This window comes from Choloepus didactylus, chromosome 9 (genome assembly GCF_015220235.1).
Source record: "Choloepus didactylus isolate mChoDid1 chromosome 9, mChoDid1.pri, whole genome shotgun sequence".
In the NCBI taxonomy this organism is placed as follows: domain Eukaryota; kingdom Metazoa; phylum Chordata; class Mammalia; order Pilosa; family Megalonychidae; genus Choloepus; species Choloepus didactylus.
Window position 1 is genome coordinate 95,777,057 of NC_051315.1, and position 21,948 is coordinate 95,799,004.

A 21,948-nucleotide genomic window follows, 5' to 3' on the forward strand; every position below is an offset into this window, starting at 1 on the left:
GTGCTGCTCGGAGCAGAGCGATAATTCCGTCGGTTTTTAGACGCCTAGGCTCTGCTCTATCAGCAACTCGGTTCCCAAGCCGTGGGCGTGTTCGAAACTTTGGACACCATAACCCCCGCCTCGCGCTGAAGCTCCCAGGGAAAACTGCGCGCAGGCTCCCACGCTCCACCTTCTCGGCGATCCATTGTTTTGCCCGCCAACCCCAGGCGGCAGGACTTGCTCACGCCCCCAGCGGCCAACTAGTCCACAGGCCGCGCGAGGTTCCTCCGCCTACATGCTCATTCCTTAGGTCCGGCCAGGCTGAAGCGCGGCTGCTCGAGCGGTGGTTCAGAGACGTGGCTCTCTGAGCGGAAGAACTATGTTGGACTTCGCCATCTTCGCCGTTACCTTCTTGCTGGCGTTGGTGGGAGCAGTGCTTTACCTCTACCCGGTAACCGCCACCCTGTGTCTGTGTTGCTTGCCTCCACCGCGGCCTCCTCGCAGCAGAGCGAGGGGGGTGGGGCGCAACACCGGGGCCGCGTGACGCCTCTTCCCGCGCGCGCGCGGTGATCGCTGTGAAGAGAGCGACGTGGCCGGCATGACAGCCCCTCATGCTCCGGGTGTGGCGGGTTTGCGGTTCAGCTGCTCCGGCCCCGCCTCGTCGGGTTTGGGCCCCACCGCGCCGGCATCCGCACGCCCCTGTTACAAGGCGGGGCCTAAGAACTTCGGGCGGCTTTTTGGGATCAGTTCTCCCAACGCTTAATTCCATTTTCTGATGTGTCTGGGAGGAAACGCCGGGACGCGCCACTCTTCCCTCCCTTCCCGAGAATTTCCCGGTGGGGGGCCACATTTAACCATTTAACCATTACCGGAGGCCACTGTGTGTGTGTGTGTGTACGCGCGCACCTTCCATTTGTCTGTTGATCTGTCATTACTGGAACCCGTAGTCCTGGAGTTCCGGGACTTGGTCTTGCTCCTATCGGGACCTTAGGCAAAAATGGGGTTAATGGAAAGAGCACTGCTTGAATCTAGTTGTTTCCTTCGTTCCCCACTTGCCTTTGTCAGTTTCAGAGAATGGTTGTGAAAACAAAGAGACTAGTGGATGAAGAATCAGCCTTAAAACATGCTCTACAGACCATGATGTTGGTATTATAGTGAAAGTTGAAGAGGGTTTATAGGTAGCTATACTGCTCCGAGTACATCACTTGTAATGATGGTTGCACTTCCTTAAATGTTTTTCCAGAGCTGATGAAATGGATTAGACTGGAATGTTGCAACTACAAAATCTGGAAATTCTGGGGTATCTTATTATTTTCTGAAAAACTGAATATTTAGTGGCTCCAGGTCTCCAAATTTTCATAAGCCTATCCTTTGATTTGCTATTAGAAGCAACACTGTTTATTCTTTGAACCAATATTTGTCTCTCCGATATGACAGGCATGGTTTCATGTGCTGGGTATACAGCACTGAACAAGGGAGACAAAAAAGCTTGACTCACGGAACTTACATTCTGGGGTGGGGGTGGTGTCAGAGAGTAAAATGTATAGTATGTTAGATGGTGTTCACTATTATGGAAGAAAATAAAGCTGGGGGTGATGGGTATAATTGCTATTTTAAGTAGGATGGTCAAGAGATGAGACATTTGAGCAGATACTTGAAGAGGAAGGATTAAGCCATTCAGATAGGAGATCAAAGAACATGGCAGGCAAGGGGAATAGTATATGCAAATCCACAGAGTAAAACATGCCTGGTGTATTCCAGGAAAGCCCTGAGAAGGGTGCGGGTGAAGGGCAGATTTTAAGTGGCTTTGTAAACCATTTTAAGGACTTGGCTTTTACTTTGAAGGTGAGCAGCACCTGGAGGATTGACATTTTAAATTAAAAATAATTGAAATTTAATTTTGTTCAATTTTAAAAGAATCATCTGAGTCCTATGTTAAGAATAGACTGTGGGTCTCACTCTTGTGCCTCTCTTTGCTGCTGAGAAGATAGCAACTCAGCCACCCAAGTCTGTGCTGTTTGTATGTCTGGGTAATATTTGTTGATCACCCATTGCAGGAACAATTTTCAGAAAACTTGTAAGTGATCAAAATATCTCAGATAATTGGAGGATAGTGCCAAAGCATTGACTTATGAGATAGGAAACTGTCCTGAATATCGAGGGCAAAATTTCATGATGGAGCATGATACTCCAGTGAATCACGTTGCCTGGCAGGTTACCAAAGAAGCCTTTGCCACATTTGATTATGTACTACGTATGGAAGAAAGCAATCGATTTGAGTAGAAAAGTTAGTGAAGTTAAAAACTGCAAAGGGAAAATTGAACTACTTGAGAGCTATGATCTACAAAAACAACTTATTATCAAAGGTCACTATTATGGGAGTGACTCTGACTTTGAGACTGTTTACCAGCAGTGTGTTAGGTGCTGCAGAGCATTTTTGGAGAAGTCGCAGTAAAGCTGCATTCATTCATTGCTGAAGACCAACAATGATTAACATCTTTACAGTGATGTTATAGGTTTTTCAGTCAATCAGTATGTTAAAAGTGTAATGTTCATAATGCAAGGCTACAATTTTTTTTTCAATTGACTTATTGTTTCTTATCTTGAAAAATAATTCTAGATGGAAATCAATGTTGTCTTTGGCAGAAGAATTAATGAAAATCGTTGATTCAGACAGTTTATTACATTAAATGTTCTTAAACAAATTGAACCTCTTATCTTGCCCCGATTACAAAAATAGTGGAACAAACAAAATAGTAGAACCACAAAGTGTAATGTTTTGTGTGTGTTTTGTAACAAATAGTTCTTTCCTATGTTTAATCTTAAGGTACTAATCCAGTGACAGCTAGCATTCTAGTAGGCTTAATTATGATCTTAATATATAATTAAAACATCACTTTCAGGCTCAAGTCAATATCTGAGCCCATTGAGATTTTAAATAATCTACCTCTTTATTAAGTCGGTATGTATAATTTGATGGAGAAATGTCCTCTATTCACCTATGTTACCTGTCTTTTTACACCATGGTCTTTTATTGAATTAGATACTCCTAGTCATAAGTTCACAGTCTTGATTGGAAGTGTTTTGATTCACACATACCCAGAATGCACACTTGTATTTTAGAAGAATAGGGAATAATCTTTAGCATTATTCTTAATTTTTGTTTATCTTGTTTATTTGGTTAGGAAGTCACCTTTTTGCTCCCATTTGGACCACCTTGCCTCTGAAAATTTATTATATCCAGAAAGGACACTGTATGCTGTTTCATCTTATGCTCACTTTGTTAAATGTGTCTGTTTTATATGCACATACAACCCAAATGTCAAATATTACAAATTGGCTCAGATGGAAAAAATAGTTTAAAAAGCTGGAAAAGGAGAATTCTATTTTGCTGCAGTCCTTAAATAGTATGTTGTGTTCTTTTATCAGCATTTCCTGTATAGGAGAATATAGGAAATTTCTGTGTACTTTGAGATAATTGTAATTTCAAATTCATTTGGGTATTTATCAGAAAAGTTTGTTTTCAAAATAAACTTCAGTATAAAAATACAATTGAGATGTAAAAAAAAAGAATAGCATCAGGGCCTGGAGGAGGAGGCTCTTGTGGTAATTTCAGAATGTATTACTTCATTATATATTACTTGATGTAGAGTGATATTAAATTTTTCAAACACCTTTTTTTAACTGACACAGAGGAATAATATTGAGATAATCATTTTCCATACAAACAACCCATTTTTGTATTTTAATATAGAAATAAATTTCTTATATTTGACAAAATTGGAAAGCCATCTTTTAAGGTTCTAGATATGTTTTGGGAAAACATATCTGATTTATGAGATATATGATAATTCACTATACTAAACTTTTTTCTTATTTTTCCTTAAGGCCTCCAGACAAGCTGCTGGGATTCCAGGGATTACTCCAACTGAAGAAAAGTGAGTAATTGTTTATTAAATTTAAACCATATTTTTTAGATTACTCAGCTTATTTTGCTTACTCTAAATTTACTTCTGTGCATACAAGGGAAACTTTGTTAAGAATAGAAAGGAGGTCTGTATAATATCATAGCTTTCACTTCCCCTAGCTGGAGAAAGTAGAAAATAGAAAGACAGGATTAAGTTCCAAAAAGAAGAAAAAAGTTGCCATTGCTGATCTGCTGATCTTTATCTGTCCATGATGCTGTCCGTCATTAACTCAGAATCAGGTGCTGCAAAAGTTAAATAGTTTTCAAGTTTCTGAGTCAGATGTTCCTTGTGTAGCCATCTTATTTGTAGTGTTATGAATTCTCAAAATATTAGTCAAATTCAAATCTAAATATAATTACAGAAACAGCCAGGAGCCAAATATAATTGAGTTTTAGATTTTTTAGTAATTTTAATTTCATGTACCTTTGGTCTCATTATTTACATAGTTAATTCACAGTCAGCTCTTGTTTTCTGATGCTTCCAAGTTGAATTGATTATTTTGTTATTTCTTCTTTTCTCAGAGATGGTAATCTTCCAGATATTGTAAACAGTGGAAGTTTGCATGAGTTCCTGGTTGATTTGCATGAAAGATACGGATCTGTGGTTTCTTTCTGGTTTGGCAGGTGCCTTGTTGTTAGTTTGGGCACTGTTGATGTACTGAAGCAGCATATCAACCCCAATAAAACATGTAAGTTTAATTTTCTTTCTGAGTAGACAATCCTTATCTCTTAAAAATCAATGTCTAATAAAAGAATGGCTATACATTGTTCTTAGAAAGGAATAATTAACATTTATTGAATGCTTTATACTTTGTGCCAGGCATTGTGCTTAAATCTTAATATTTATTGCCTCATTTAAAACATAATATTGTAAAATGATTATTTTTTCCCCTTCAATTTATGATATTTACAATAAAATCCCAATGCAAATTCCAACAGGATTTTTTGGGACCTGAAAAAATAGTTCCGGACTACATTTGGAAGCGCAAGTTTACCTGAACAGCCAGGAAAAATATGAAAAACAGATATTCATGAGGGGAGTACTTGTAACATCAGATATTACGGAGTATCATAAAACTAGAGTAATTTAAAGACTCTTATTATGGTAGGACTAGACAGATCAATGGAATACAATAGGTGGTCCAGGAGACAAACCAAGTATATATGGTAAAGGTTGTATTTTATGACAAAGGGGAAAGTTAATAAATGGTTTTGGAAAAACTTGTTAGCTATTTGGAAATAAAATAAATCTCACCCCCTGCCTTACTCTTTATGCTAAAATAATTCCAAATGAGTAAAAACAAAGTCATAAAAGTAATAGAAGGTGGCAGCAAAGTCTACTCAAATGGGGCAGAACAGTCTGATCAACAAACGGTACTGGGAGAACTGGATATTCATATCCAAAAGAATAAAGGAAGACCTCTATCACATACCCTATAGAAAAATTAACTCAAATTGGATCAAAGACCTAAATATAAACGCCAAAACCATAAAAACCCTAGAAGAAAATGTAGGGAAGCATCTTCAAGATCTTGTGGTAGGTGGAGTTTTCTTAGACTTGATACTTAAACCACTAGCAATGAAAGAAAAATTTCTTCAAAATTGAATACTTCTGCACATCAAAAAACTTTGTCAAAAAGGTGAATAGGCAGCCTACTCAATGGGAGAAAATATTTGTAAACCATATATCCGGTAAGGATTTAATATCCCGAATATATGACATATGTAAGAAAATCCTACAATTCAACAGTAAGAAGACAACCCAATTAGAAAATGGGCAAAAGACTTGAATAGATGTTTTTCCAAAGAGGAAATACAAATGGCTAAAAATCACATGCTCAACATCACTTGCTATCAGGAAATGCAAATCAAAACCACAATGAGATATAATTTCACAGCTGCTAGAATGGCCATTATCAGAAAAACCCTAGAAAACTACAAGTGTTGGAGAGGATGTGGAGAAATGGGAACACTTATTTACTGCAGGTGGGAATGTAGAATGGTGTAACTGCTTTGGAAGGCAGTTTGGCGGTTCCTCAGGAAGCTAAGTATAGCTCTGCCTTATGATCTGCAATCCAGGTACTGGGTATATATATACTCAGGAGAATTGAAAGCAGGGATGTGAACAGAGATTTGCATACCAATTCATAGTGGCACTATCCACAGTTATCAAAAGATGGAAACAACCCAAGTGTCCATTAACTGATGAAAGGATAAACAAAATGTGATACATACTTATGATGGAATATTATTCAGTAGTAAAAAGGAATGAGGTCCTGAAGTATGAGACAACATGGATGAACCTTTAGGATACTATGTTGATTGAGTTAAGTCAGATGCAAAAGGACAAATATTTTATGATCTCAGTAATATGACCTAATTATAATAAGTAAACTCATAAGAGTTAAAAATCTAGAATATAGTTTACCAGAAAATAGAATGAGGGTAGAGAATGGGGAGTAGATGCTTAATGTGTGCAGAATTTTTAAACTAGGTTGAATTTAAATGTTTGGAAATGAATAGATGTGATGGTAGCATAATATGGTGAGTATAATTAACAGCACTGAGTTATATGTGTGATTGTGGTTGAAAGGGGAAATTTTAGAGTTGAGTATGTCACTAGAAGGAAAGCTAGAGGATAAAACATGGGACTGCATAATACAGTGAATCCTGTGGTGGATGATGACAGTGATTAGTAGTACAAATATAAAATTATGATCTTTCATAAACTAGAACAAATGTATATCACTACTACAAGTATATGGAAAAATTTTTACCTATTGGAAACTATGGACTATAGTTAACAGTAATATTTTAATATTCTTTCATCAGCAGTAACAAATGTATCACACCAAGGCTAAGGGTCAATAATAGGATGCTTTGAGTTTTTTGTTGTTGTTGTTGTTTGTTGTTTTTTTTTTTTGAGTAACGAAAATGTTCTAAAATTGATTTTGGTGATGAATGCACAGCTATGTGATGATACTGTGAACCACTGATTGTAGACTTTGGGTGGATTGTATGATAATATGAACATATCTCAAAACTGCTTTTAAAAAAAAGTAATAGAACAAAATATGGCTAAATATTTAAAAATTTGGGGTGTAGGTAAACTCTTAGCATTTAGGAGCCATAAAGCACAAGGTGGCTAAATCTGTCTAAATAAACATGAAAATTTTCAGTACAGTAAAAAATACTTTGAGAAAAGACGGTATATGAGAAAATAAGGCACCATGGAAAAGTTTAAAAGAGAAATGGGAAAAGTATTTACCATTCATATATAATTGTCTATAGTAAATAGAAAATAAGAAAACAGAAATGAAATGTCCTTGTAGAAAAATGGGCAAAAACCAGGCAATTCAAGAGAGAAGAAATACAAACTGTCAATAAATAACAGCCTTGCAGTTAATCAATAGGATGCATAAAAATGAGATTTTTACCTTTGTGACTAGAAGAGATTAAAAATATTTGCAAAAACTCATTGTTGATTAGCAAATGAGGAATCAGGAAACATGGAGTGTAAACATCAAACAGACTTTCTGGAGAGAAGTTTGGCAGTTATCTCTTGACTCAGCAGTAATATCTTTAGGAATTTACCATAAGCTGATAATCACATAAATGAGAAAAAATTCATATTAGCATTATTTATAATAAAAATTGGAAGTTGAAAAAGGATTTTCAGGCCTTAATATGATGTAGATTTATTTTATTTTCCTTATTAAATATTTGAATAGCAGTTACTATATGCCAGCACTCTTCCCAGAGCCTTTATGAGTATTAACTCATTTAATCCTCATAATAACCTTCTGAAGTAGGGACTATTGATTATTCCCATTTTACATAAGAGGAGACTGAAGTACAGAGTTTATATCATTTCCCCAATGTCATAACTAATTAGTGATTTAGCTAGGATTTGTAGCCAGGGAGTCTGGTCTCAGAGTTTGTACTCTTTATCACTAAGCTTTTCCACAGTATGAAAAGATGGCTTTGTCAGGGATTACTATGATGAACAAAACCAAACATGGTCCATGTTCCTATGGAGCTTAGAGTCTAGGGTTGAGGGGCAGGTGGCAGGTAAACTTTATTGAAATTATTATACTAGTGAACTGAGAGATATACTCTGAATGAAGGGAATGTGGTTCTTTGAGAGGTCTGATATTTTTCTGTCTATCCTTCTCTGTTAAATGTTAATAACTGTAAACAAATCTCTGAAATGTGTGTGATGAGACATCTGTGATGAGATTCAGGATGACTTTTATTTTCTTCTTTGCATTTTCCTGTATGTTTGAGTTTTATTACAATGAACTTGTATTATTTTCTGTGTATGAAAACAATATAATCATTAAACACTTAAAAAAGAATGAAGAAGAGAATAAAATAAATTTTTTAACTCAGTTAAATAATTTTAACTAATACTTGGGGATCACAAACATCCATTTTGCTTTAAAAATCAGTGGAATTGACTTTTTAAATTTAAATCAAAGTATAGTCATGTGGGTAGGAAATTTGATTCAAGTATTTCAGTTGCAGTGGAATTCTGAGAATGTTGTATCCTTGCCAATTTCCATTACCTCTTGAGTTGTTCGTTTTTAGGAAAGATAATTAAGGGAGTTGCGAAGAAAATTGTCATGCTTTTAGTTGCAATCCCTTACCTTCCTTGATTTCTTTATTTTCTTGCTGTGGAATTTTTTTTTTTTTTTAGTTATTATTTTGTTTGTTCATTTAGAAATGTTCAATTTGTCTGTTTCAGTGGACCCTTTTGAAACTATGCTCAAGTCATTATTAAGGTATCCGTCTGGTGGTGGGGATGCAAGTGAAAACCGCCTGAGGAAAAAATTGCATGAAAATGGTGTGACTGATTCTCTGCAGAGTAATTTTGCTCTCCTTTTAAAGGTAAGGGGGTAAGTAGTTTGGCCAGGAGTTCAACAGTTCAGTTAGTAGTATTTTTATTTATGAATTTGTATATTTTTTTACTATTTATATATCCTTTGCCTTTTGTTGATACTCTTTTCTTACCTTTCTAAGCTGATTTTCATTTTCCTGAAATTCTAAAAACAAAATAAAACAAAACAAAAATAAAACATGCATACCCAAAAAAGAAAAGAAAAGAATACTCTTTATACCTAGACTCTCAGTATTATTTGTAATGATGGGAGTGAAGAGAACCTGAAGAAGTTTTCCCTGTTAGTTGATTTGTCCTTCGTTATTAGGCCAGACTCTTGGGTAATGTTTCCCAAAACGTTTTTGACGCTTACCTGAAATAAACCTTCTTATTAAAAATGCAGATTCCTTGTCCCCTACTTGAACTTCATGAATTAGAATCTCTGGGGCAGTGAGGGGAGCGTGGGGGTAGGCAGCTGACATTTTGAGAAGTTCCCCAAATGATTTACGAGGTTTGAGAACAGCAGTACTAATCCATGCCAGGTAGCTTCTTTTCCTTTGGTCCATAAAGTTCCTTAGCTGAACCCTGTGTGCTATCTGTTAATTATGTGTGTCCCATAGGACTGTTTGAAACCTTCACCCTTATTCTAGTATTGGCAGTCGTAGGCCTTTGCTTGCTATTGATGTCCTTGCCTCCTACTTTAATGAGACTGTAGAGTCCATTGCATGTGAACTCCCTTAATTTCCTTAATTCCCCCCTCGCCCAACAGACTATATCCATCTTAATCCTGTGCTTTTTTTTTTTAATTAAAAATATTGTGGTAACATATTTAACACAAAATTTTCCATTTTAATCACTTTGATCAATCTTTCTCATTTTAAATCTTAAAGAATACTTTCTTCTGTCCAAAGCTAATCTATTCATCTGCTCCCTTGAAAGTAATGTTATTTGTAAAAGTAATGTGATTGCTGTAGAAAATATGAAAAATCTAAAACAGTATAAAGAAATCACCCATAATTTTACTATATATATATAATGTTGTCTGCAAACTTTTATATACCTTTCCGCATTAAAACATCATAAACATATTTTGATGTCATTCAAATTTTTCCAAAACTAACTTTAAAACTAGGCCTACTTTTTCTGATAGTCACCGTACAGAATATGGAAAAATTTAGAGAAGTACAAAGGGCAAAAATTAACATTTTTAATATTGCCCATTACCCAGCATTATGAAGAGATAACTACATTTAACATTTTGAAATACTTTTTATCATTCTTGTCTTTTTGTGCACAGTAGAATTTTAGTGTAATCACCATCATACTGTATGCTGCATTTTTTATTTCCACATACTGTAAGCATTTTTATAACATTAAATGTATTTTTGAAAATCATATTTGAAGACTTTGTGATGTTAATTTTACCTCCTAAATATCTTTCAAATTGGTCTACTTCTCTCCACCAGCACTGCCACCATCCTAGTCTAAGCTTCTGTTATCTTACCTGGATTACTTGTATTTCTTGCTTCTCTCTGCTCCTCTCCCTGCATCTATTTTCCACCCTCTGCAGGGGTTCTTAAACTTTTTTATGCCATGTATTCCTTGTCAGATTGTTGAAGCCTGTGGACTCCTAAGAATAGCATTTTTAAATGCATAAAGTAAATACATAGGAATATAAGAAAACCAAAGGAAACCAATACAGTTATCAAAATATTTTTTTAAAAAAAGAACAAGCTTGTGATATTTTAATGTACTTCTTAAATAACAAGATCTATCAATGCTTCCAAAAACTTCCATGATTTTGAAGTATTGATGTTGTAAAGGGGAAAAACACATTATTTTGAGATTTCTGCAATAACTGTAATATATGAAAATATTTGAGATTTGTATTGGTCACAAAGTCGAAGGGCTGTATTTACAATTGAAGGAAATGCTGCCTTTCATTTAAAGGTTAGTGGAAAAATAAAGATTTTTTTTTTCCATTCAAGTTCATGACCCCTGAAGTCTACACACAGATTCTTTGGATAAGAACCCCTGAGAATGGATACTTTCAAAATACTATCTTACTTTATCACTCTCTTGATTTAAAACTTTAATGGCTTCACTTTGCTCTTGCTTCATACTCCAAAATCTTTAATGAGATCTTCAAGACCTATGTGACTTAGGCTGCCTACTGTTGTGCAGGGTACATCTGGAAGAGTATATGTTCATGAATAGCCAGGAAAAATCTGAAAAAGAATATTAATATGTGAGAAATTTGCTTCAGGTTTATATTGTCAGCCCGTTGTACAACTATGGAACTTAGCTTTGGCATTAATCAGGAATTCCAACCAAAAGATCGATCAACAAGAACATGATTGAAGAGTACTGCTGTTAGAAAAGCCCTGTGCTCCCTTCTTATGCTTTCTTTAGGATCAGGTATGACAGAGCCATTTATCAGAGTTACACCTCAAAATAAGTTGTATACTAAAGATTGACACAGAAAATCTTTTGGCCATTTTTTTGGGTCTAGATCTGAGTTCTGTGTTCTGACTCTTCTCTAACCTTCTCAACCTCATCCTGTGAGTTCTGGGTCCATCCTCCTCTGACCATCTCTGTTCCAAGGCTGTGTTTAAACTTCAGCTTTAATTCTGTGAATTTAACTTCTCTGTTTCAAACCCATGTTTTCCTGTGACTTTTGGGCTACATTCTGATTTAACAAGTATCTATGAATTTTAGAATTTATGGCTATTATCTGGGATCCTTTTAATTGACAACTTAATAATAATATTAATACCTAATATTCAGTTCATTCATCTCGTAGCTATATTTCTATGAACTGATTTAATCCTCATAAGAACTTTATAGGTAGATATTTTTACAGATAAGGAACTAGAGCATGGAATAGTTAAGTAACTTGTTTTGGTTTGCTAAGGCTGATGAAAATGCAATATACCAGAAATGGACTGGCCTTTTTTTTTTTTTTTTTAATTTGAAATACAGTTTTACTTTTTATTTATATGATACAGTATGGCATCTTAAAATAAGAGTGCAGATACAGGATAAGAGAGTATAAAGGGGGATTAACAAGTCCTCAGAAAGGTTACCTTTGTTAAGACTGAATCTCTGGTTTGTATTTTCCACACACGTTCACAAAATTACTTTCAAATTATTCCTTGTTCCTTAGACTATGAGAAAAGGAAAAAAAATCCAGATTTTAGATTTTCATAGAAAGCAAATTGGGATTAGTCTAAATACTATTTTCCTTCTTGTTTGTTCTGACTTATGAGAACTTAATAAAGGAATTTATTTCCTTATTTGGATTTTCTGTGTCCATTCACTAGCTATTCGTATAATTTGTTAAGATGATTATCTCTGACCCACTGGGGTCTTAAGTCAGAACCACATAGGGACAGGAAATGTAATTTGGTCAGAGTGGCTGGACAACTAAGCTGTAGGAGGGCTTTTTTCCATATTCTTTCCAGGAAGCCAGCAATTACTCAGTCTTCACTTTGTATGGGGATTGTGGTGAACATCAGCACATCCATATCACTAGGATTGAGAAAAGTTCTGGTAATAAACATTTGTATCCTCCATCATTGCTTAAGAGAAAGGAGAGAACAATAGGACTTTACCAATACCCAAAACATCTCTTGTCACCTTTAAAATTTCCTAAAAGGAAACGATGATGTGGCATGTGCCTTGGTAGAGTAGCTACTTGTTAAAAGCCATGTGTGAACCTTGGTAACACAGGGCCCTGGTACGATGGTGTGGCCCCTACTGTCTTAAGGCCAACTCAAGGCCTGATGCAACAGCAATTCACTGGCACTACCTAAAACTTCGTTCTAACTTTCCATGAACTGTCAACATTTTAGGTGTTAGGGTTAAAAATAGCTGTCCAGTTATGATAAGCAAATGACAGAACTCCATCATCCATGATAGACTACCTTTCATTCCTGAGGAAAAAGTAAATGGAAAACTGAAGAGTTAGTAAGTGCTAAGTGCTTTCCTTGGTTTTCAGTGCTGAAAATCAGTGTGACATTTGCATTTTGTTGCTATAAGCTGGAGTGTTATAGATGAAGGGATTGTATGGCATTCCTTCCCTTAACACCGAGGAATGTTACTTGCTTCCCAAGGAATATTATGTTGAAAATATTTCCACACAAGAGACATTCCCCAGCCAATTCAGTGGCCATGCAAACTTGAACAGAAAAAGACAATGTATAAACTGCATACATTTGTTCAAATAAAATTATGTAGAAGAGAAAAATCAAATATATCCATGACACTGAGACAGAACTACTCATTAAAACAACTGCTTATGTTAAATTAAAAGACAAGTATTATTCCAGTGTTTTGCTTTGGAAACAGGAAATGCTGTAGATAAAATCATCATAAAAAAGAAAACCAAGACATTCACATTTGAGGTTGTTTGTTACACTCCACAAAGACTTGAAAAGACTAAATTTCCAAGCCAGTTACAGAAGGTGCCTTTTTAGCTGCAGCTATAGAGTTGGTACAAAAATCCCGTTAGTTTAAACATTCTTTTATGATTTAGCAAGCTGTGATATTCTGGTCATAAGAAGCAGACCTTGTTAAGATAAAAACCTGTTTCTACATGCTTAACTCATTTTCTTCTTTTAATACTTTTCCCTAAAATGTTCAAAGGACTTTCAGGTTTTCTTCCATTCTGATCTCAAAGTCCAGTGTCATAATATTTCCCTAGGATATATGTAATTTTATTCCAATGTTGAACAAGTGCTATCAATGATCATTTATCCATCTGTTAAACATTGGTATATAGTACAGCAGCTATATTCATCAACAGAGTTCCAGTTTATTAATTATATATAGCACAGTCACAGGATTCCACTATGCTCATATATAAAAATGCAGAAACTGTCCAATGTGCTTTATCCTCCCATGCGTAAAAAAAAAAAAAAAACTATTTGCATCATGAGAAAATACAGTTAACAGTTTATATGAATGTCCACCATTCATAAAAAGGTAACATATATTCTGTTGTACTAACATTTAACAATGGGGATTTGTTAGCTTACAAATTTACAGTGCTAAGGCAATGAAAATGTCCCAATTAAGGCATCAGCAGGAACAGGACGATACCTTCTGTTGAGAGGAACTTGGGCACCTCTGTCAGATAGCGAGGCACATGGCAATGTGTGCTGGTCCTTCTCTTCAGATTTTGTTGCTTCAACTTCTGGCTTTCTCTGTCTGAGGCATTTTCTCAGAACTTCCCTGGGTGTTTCTCTCTATTTCATCTCTTAGCTTCTGTATGTATTTTATCCTCTTATAAAGGACTCCTGTAAAAGGATTAAGACCTGATCACTTGAATGAGGTGGGTACATTGCAATTAAAATAACATAATCAAAAGGTCCTGTTCATAATAGGTCTTCACACACAGGAATGGATTAAAAGAACATGACCTTTTCAGGGGTACATACAACTTCAAACTACCATACTTATCAGGGTCACACGGCTAGTCAGTAGCAGAACTAGGATTTGAACCTAGAAATTCTGGCTCCAGCACATATCTTTAACCACAAGGCTCTATTGCCAATCAGTAGCTTGGTTCTGCTTTCCAGAGAGGCAGTTTTGCTTGACTAGGACCTTTTTTTTTTTTTTTTTAAATCTTTTGTGAGTATTGCAGCCAAAGTAGCATCCTAATACAAGATGAAATTAAAAATCACTTGCTTCTCTGAAATTTGAATAATTTCATAATAATTACTGACAGCATATTTCTGTTAGAAAGATATATTAACCTGATGCACCTAAAGAATTTTTTCAGAAAGGAAGTTTGTGTTCTTTCTCCACAAGTGGTAGATATTCCAAAATCTTATCTGTTGAATTGTAAGGCTGCCTCTAGGTAGAATTTTATCTTGAACCTTATTTTTCTGTCGTATAATTTTATGTTAGTGGAAATTAGCATGGTATTTTAATGTGAACATTCTGAAGAAGTCTGTACATTAGATTGTATTCTTATTTAAGATACATAAGATTAATAGCATATATCTATTAGGTCTTTACAATTTATATATTTATATGATTTGCATACCACATAAATATAGAGGGTAATAGAATATTCTAGTATAGACATACTCCTGTAATTCAGTCACTGGATATTCTCTTTCAGTGAAAATGCACATTTATCACAAAAGACGAAACTGGAAGAGATATTCTTGAAAGAAGACTGTTGGCAATGGAAAGCATTTGTCATAAATGTGAACGTTTCTACCAACAATAAGTCAATATGTAATACTAAACAGAACTATTGACTGAAGCTTATGAATATATTGTTAGAATTCCCATCCAATATAAACTAGTTGAGATTAACAAAGTAAAAGGGATTTACATAATCTAACAGCAATTTTACTAGATATTTGTGGCTAAAGTAAAGAAAAATGTTGGATGAATCATTTATGTTTGCATTGTTTTGTAGAGAACTGTGCAGAACAAATGAATTAAGCACGACATGAACAAATCACAGATGAGCTATGTGTTATCAGTGGCAGTATTGGTAGCAAAACTTCACTGGTCTTAGCTAAAAGAAAAGACTTTACCAGCATAGAGTGAAAGCATTTAAGTGGTTAGCTGAATAACCACTAGTGATATGAGAGACAGTCACATTTAAAATCTCTGATGGGTAAACCATTGTTTTAATAGAAATATCTTGTATTTGGGAAGCCAGTTGTAGCTTTTGTTTTTCTGTTTTCATGCATATGGTCTCAGGTCACCAGGAAGCTGGTAATAAGTAGGTTTGACTGTCTACCACTTATTTTAGAACTGGGGAAAGATATTCCCTGGATTTCATTTAAAAACTAGGTATGTAAAAAAGCTGTTACACAGTAATAAGTAAAAGATATAAACTCTGGTAGAAAATAGCTAAAGAAGTGAACATGCAGTCCATTGGAGAAGACATGTTAATGGCCATTAAATATATGAAACATCCAAAACCCTACCAATAATAAACAAAAGAATAACCTAATTAAAAATGAGAAATTTTTTTTTTTACTTGTTTGACAAAGGTTTTCTTTAAAATGACTATACCTAGTGTTGTCAAGGCTGTGGGAAATTGGCACTTTGATACATTGTTGGTAAGAGGAAATTGATTTATGCTGTCTTTGCAGGCAGCATGGCAATATATAAAAAAAAGCTTAAAAAATGAATTTTTAACACAGCAATTTCACATCTAGGAAGGCAAATGTAAATTGGATACATGTTCAAGGATGATTGTAGTTTATTGTAGCAGAAATTGGAAAAATCTAAATGTCCAGTATAAAGAATTGTTTAAATAAAAGATGGTCAATCCATACAGTGGATTAGAATGAAACATTAAGATGGCAAAGATGTTTATTGACATGGGGGAAAAGTTTTTAAATGATAAAACCAGCATACAAACAGTTTGGTATAGTATTACATTTTCCAAAATATATCTGTCTATACTCACATATAAGCACACACATACATGGATTCATATATATATGTGTGTGTGTATATAAAAAATATATATATATATGTATAAATACATGGAAAGCTATATACCAAAATGTTTTCAGTAGTTACATCTGGGTCAAATTTAGAGTGGTTTACATTAATTTCTATATTATCTTTTAGATTACATTACAATATATTACAGTATATAATACATGTTACTGTACAGTTAGAAAAAATGACATGCTGAACTATCAGTGATAGTCTGGATATTCATTCAGTTCTCGTTAGGAACAAAGCTTAATAAGTCATTGAATTATTAAAAACAAAACTCAGTATTCATTAAATTTTCTCTTAAAAACAAAGGTTTTATTCATGGACGTTTTAGAAATATGTATTTCGTTTCCTTCTTTCTTCTGGAAATGATTAATATACAGGAGTTGATTTGGGTGGAATTATTTTCCCTGCTGTTATTCACTTTGATACATTGTTGATAAGAGTAAATTGATTTATTCTGTCTTGTGGGCAGCATGGCAGTATTACTTCTCAAAATTTTTCTTTTTTTAAAAACCAAACTGCCTTTGTAAAAATTCAAATTTTGCTAAGTGAAAGATCTAATGTTCAATGGCTTTACATATATTGTGAAATATATTACTAGTAAGGCAGAATTGATATCTAGTAATAATTTTTGAGAGCGTTCTTGGTCTGTGTCAGGAACAATTCATTCTCTGAAGTGGAGGCAGGGCAGCCATTTTGGGAAAGAAGGAAGATAAAATACATGGTGTGAAAATGACCCTACCAGTATTCGCTAAATATTGAGCAACTAAGATTTGCCAGGGTCTGTGCTAGGTACTAGGATTATCAATATAGAAAGCCACCCTCAAAAAGGTTCTCTGTGTTTAATGATTATCAAATACTGGGTCTTTAACAAACATAGATATTTTAGGGATGTTAATTAAAAGTATTCCTTTTAAATGTCTGGATCAGTAATACAGTACTTAGAGAGTCTCAAACTTTGAGCTTCTCTGTGAGGAAACTTTTTATACTACTTTCACTCCTAAATTTACCCTTGGTTCAGATCCTGATCCTTAATTTCCAACCCCTTTTACTTGTTTTTTTTTCTTTTGAGCTCAGTAAAGTGTGTATTTATTAATTTAAAAATAAAAATACATGCACACAGTAAGCCCATTTTCCCCCATCAGTATATATGCATATTTGCTGTTAGTATGTGACTAAATCATATTCTTGAAAAAGAGACTAAATAACCTTAAGCTGAACTCTTCTACTTTTGAAGTCCATTTAATTTCCTTCTCACTTAACCTAAACATTGTTTGTTACACTAAGGATGTATTTTCTTACATTATTTATGTATGTTGAGGGAGGCATAGTGGTTGAGAGCATGGGCTCTTCACTGGACTGCCTGGGTTTCAATAGGAGTGCCAATGTTTACTAGTTATGTAGCCTTGGGAATGTTATTTTTATTTTTGTGCCACATTTCCTTATTTATAAAATGGGAGATAATAAGACGTTACCTGTCTCATAGTATTAAAGATTAAATGAATTGATACATGTAAAATGTAAGCAATAAATACTTTTGATAGTATTTTTATTATTATAGAATCAGTTTCCCTTCCCCCCTCCCCTGTCCTCTTCTTGATCAGCATTAACATGTGGTAGTTGCAATGATTTCAAACAGATGGTTCTAGAATGAGGCTGTGAATGGTGAAAGGGTGTAGCTTTGTCACATGGGGTTTGTCCTGATGATTTAAAAACGGCTGTTACAGGTCTAGTCAGCCAGGAGGAGACAGCCTGATGGAGAAGATGAGGTCAGGCATTTCAGGATGTAAGTGGGTGAACACTGGACACTTAGTCTTCCCATTTCGGTGCGTGGAGCTGAGACAGCTGAGGCAAAAATCCCACACTTATTATGAAAAATGTGTTTGCTGAAGCAAACAAACTTTGATGTTTAGAAAAAGGAGATCTTTGAGGTTTATATCTAGTGATATGTGCTATTTTTTTTTTTTAAAGAAGGCTCTTTTTGCCCCCAATGTTTATCTTCTACACTTGGAACTTCTGTCATTGCATATGTCAGATTGATATTGGCTCTTCTATTTTTACCTAGAAAGAGCCATTTATTCTTTAATGAATGGCTTGTTTCTAAAATCTTTTTTTTTTTTTTTTTTTTTGCTTTTTGGTATAAGAGAAGCTATACGTAATAACTATAGAATTCTAACTTTTTAAAGTATGGGAGCTGTTTTGTTGGTAATGTGAAAGTAATTTTTCAAATATATAATTATTTTCTGTTTCAGTTGTTATTTTCCTGTAGTCTCCCTACTTCACCCAAATCTCAAAAAGTTCTTTTAAAGTATACTAACTTGTTCGATTCATTAATCTTGATACTTTAGAATATTAAACCTTCTCTTTCTCAAAAAAGGTTATATTCTATATACTTCACTTTAAATAGATATAAACCTGTATAATACTAAGTATTTTCATTTTGAATATTCTGTGTTTCATAAAATTTAACTTTAAACCTTTGTACTGTGCAAAAGTTCATGGAGTTGTTATGAGAAAGGAGCTTACATTTGAGTTTCACCATAATAGGGGCTTTGTATATTACCTCACAAAATCCTTACCACAATATGTGAGGTGGGTATAATTGTATCCCTATTGTAGCAACCATGCAATGTAGGAGTTCTCATTCCTTTTAACTGATGAGGCACCTGAATCTGGGAAGGTTGCAGAAGTAAAACCATGGTTTTTCTGACTTTCAAGCTTGTTATCCTTTTAGTACACACTGCTTTTATAAATATTTGATGAATGAAGCAATGACAGACTCTGAGAAGTTTCCATTACTGAAGCATGTCTAGGATTTTTACGTATTTATGTACTATGTTTGTTGATTCCCTACTAGATCCCAGGCACTCTGTGGTTAAACTTGACTTTTTGTTAGATACTAAGATTTTTGGTCTTTTAGTTTCCAATCGATTTAAAGTTTTTCCAGCCCTTGGATTCTTCACTTACATTTTTATTTTTGTGGTCGTGGTTTTGTTTTCTTTTGCAAGTCACCCCTTTGACAGAAGCTAAACCTGATCAAGTGAGGAAGCAATTAGAGGTGGAGCCAGCGGTAGCCTCGCAGATAAGGTCCTGAATGCTTATTTTGGTCACAGAGTTGAACTAAGTAGTCTGTGAAACCAATCTGCTTGCTTAGTTTTTCTAAAATTTAGCAAGAAGAGATATTAAATCATTATGGTTCTCTGTTCTTTTTCAGCTTTCTGAAGAATTATTAGATAAATGGCTCTCCTGTCCAGAGACCCAGCATGTTCCCCTCTGCCAGCATATGCTTGGTTTTGCTATGAAGTCTGTTACACAGATGGTATTGGGTAGTACATTTGAAGATGATCAGGAAGTCATTAGCTTCCAGAAGAATCATGGCATGGTAAGTTTAGGGTCAAATTTAAAATTATACTATCATCAAATTGAATAGTTGAATAATGTAGGCTTTGCCTCTAAAGGAGAAACTTTAAGATGCTGAGATTAGAAAATTTCTTGCTATGTGCTAAAATGAAAAATGCAAGCAAAAATAATTGGTGATAGGGAGGGGCAAGATGGCAGCATAGACAGGTGTGGAATCTAGTTGGTCCTCTAGAGCAACTAGTGAATGGTCAGGAACAACTAGTAAATAGTCTGGAACAACTGGTGGGGGGCATCCATGACTGGACACACATTGTACACCATCGTGGAATGGGTGGACTGGCTGAAATTGCAGCACAGAACTGTAGGTAAAGCTCCCCAGCTGTGGAGCTGGTATCCCTCTCCCACTGGCACGGCAGACTGAGCTGAAACACTTCCCTGTGGAAAAAAACAGGTTACCTGGAGTGAGGGAAAGTAACTTTTTTTTGTTGTAATGTTTTGTTAAAAAAAAAAAAATTGAATTAAAAAAGATAATTGATGCTTTCAAAAATTGAAGCAATTTTTTTTGTTCGATTGTACTGAGATATATCACATACCATACAGTCATCAAAAGTATACAATCAGTTGTTCACAGTACTATTATACGGTTGTGCATTCATCACTACAGTCAATTTTGAACATTTTCATTACTCTAAAAAACAAGAATAAAAATAAAAGTAAAAAAGAACACCCAAAACATTCCATCCCCCCATCTCCTCTTATTATTCATATAATTTTTGTCCCCATTTTTCTACTCACCTGTCCATACACTGGATAAGGGGAGTGTGAGCAAGAAGGTTTTCACAAACACATGGTCACACCATGTAAGCTGTATAGTTATACAGTTGTCTTCAAGAAACAAGGCTATTGGATTGCAGTTCAACAGTTTCAGGTATTTCCTTCTACCTATTCCAATACACTACAAACTGAAAAAAGATATCTATATAATGTATAAGAATAACGTCCAGAATGACCTCTCAAACTTAATTTGAGATCTCTCCACCACTGAAACTATTTTGTTTCATTTCTCTTCTCTTGTCCCTTTTGGTCAAGAAGACTCTCAATCCCACGATGCCAGGTCCAGGCTCCTCCACGGGAGTCAGGTCCCATGTTGCAGAGATTTATACCCCTGAGAGTCAGGTCCTGCGTAGTGTGAGGGGTAGGAGTTTACCTGCATAGTTGGCTTAAAGAGAGAGGCCATAGCTGAGTAACAGAAGAGGTTCTATGGGGGTGACGCTTTGGAACAATTATAAGAAGGCTTAGCCCCTCCTTTGCAGTAATAAGCTTCATAAGGGCAAGTCCCAAGATCGATGGCTCGGTCTTTTAAATCTGTAGTCACCAGTGCTTGTGAGAATATCAGTAATTCCCCAGGTGGAGCAATTGTTTTTTTTTAACTTATTTTTTAATGTGGAATATAACATATATACATAGAAGTGATAATTTTCTAAGTGTGGTTTAAAAAAGTAGTGAGAACAAATTTCAAAGAATGTTATGGGTTACAGTTCCACAGTTTGTTATTTCATTATTGTGAAATATAACATGTAAAAAGGTAATAATTTTCAAAGTACAATTTAACAAGTAGGTATATAGGAAATTTCCAAAACTGTTGAGTTACAGTACCATAGTTTCAGTTATTTCCTTATTGTGAAATATAACATATATACAAAAAGGTGATAACTTTCAAATTACAATTTAATGAGTAACCATAGAGCAGATTTCAAAGAATCCTATGGATTACACTTCCACCATTTCAATTCTTTCCTTTTAGCTATTCAAGAATCCTAGCAACTAAGAAAAAGAAAATTATATAGAGACTCAATATTCATAATATTTTGTGAAATCTGTCTTGTCTGTTGCTACCCCTTCCTCTAATTTAATCACTTTCCCGATCTTCAGGGATGTTTAGGCAGTGACTACCCTCATTTGTTCATGTTGAAAAAGGGGTGTCAACATTATAGGAAAAGGGGACACATCTGGTTGATGTTCTTGATGAGGCTATTGCCTCTGGGTTTTGGGACTTAGCTGGCATAGGAGTTCTCTGGAAGATTAAGTTTCTGAAGAATAAACTTAATGATTGAAAATTTTTTAGAGTTTCAGATAGAGATCTGGGTATTCTTTAGGTTTTTGGGAATGCTATTGGTTTGGGCTTACCATACTGTGGCCATTTGGCATATCTAGCTGAAGCTTGCATAGGAGTAACCTCTGTGACAGCCTCGTGACTCTATTTGAATTCTCTGAGCCA

At 35.0% G+C, this 21,948-nt stretch overlaps 1 protein-coding gene across 2 annotated transcripts in view; it reads left to right on the plus strand.

Annotated features, from left to right (window-relative positions):
* The first annotated feature begins 230 nt into the window (after positions 1-230).
* The window catches only part of LOC119544340 (cytochrome P450 20A1), a 122,501-nt gene continuing 100,783 nt past the window's right edge, over positions 231-21,948 (plus strand). Inside the window, exons 1-6 of one of the 2 annotated variants that reach the window (XM_037849742.1) lie at positions 357-430; positions 3,868-3,917; positions 4,469-4,473; positions 4,571-4,635; positions 8,694-8,836; positions 19,525-19,692. In XM_037849742.1, coding sequence (XP_037705670.1) covers positions 8,711-8,836; positions 19,525-19,692 — 294 coding nt within the window. In that variant the 5' untranslated portion in view covers positions 357-430; positions 3,868-3,917; positions 4,469-4,473; positions 4,571-4,635; positions 8,694-8,710. Of the gene's footprint in view, positions 431-3,867; positions 3,918-4,468; positions 4,636-8,693; positions 8,837-19,524; positions 19,693-21,948 lie in introns of both variants that reach the window. The other variant, XM_037849741.1, reaches the window with a different exon arrangement.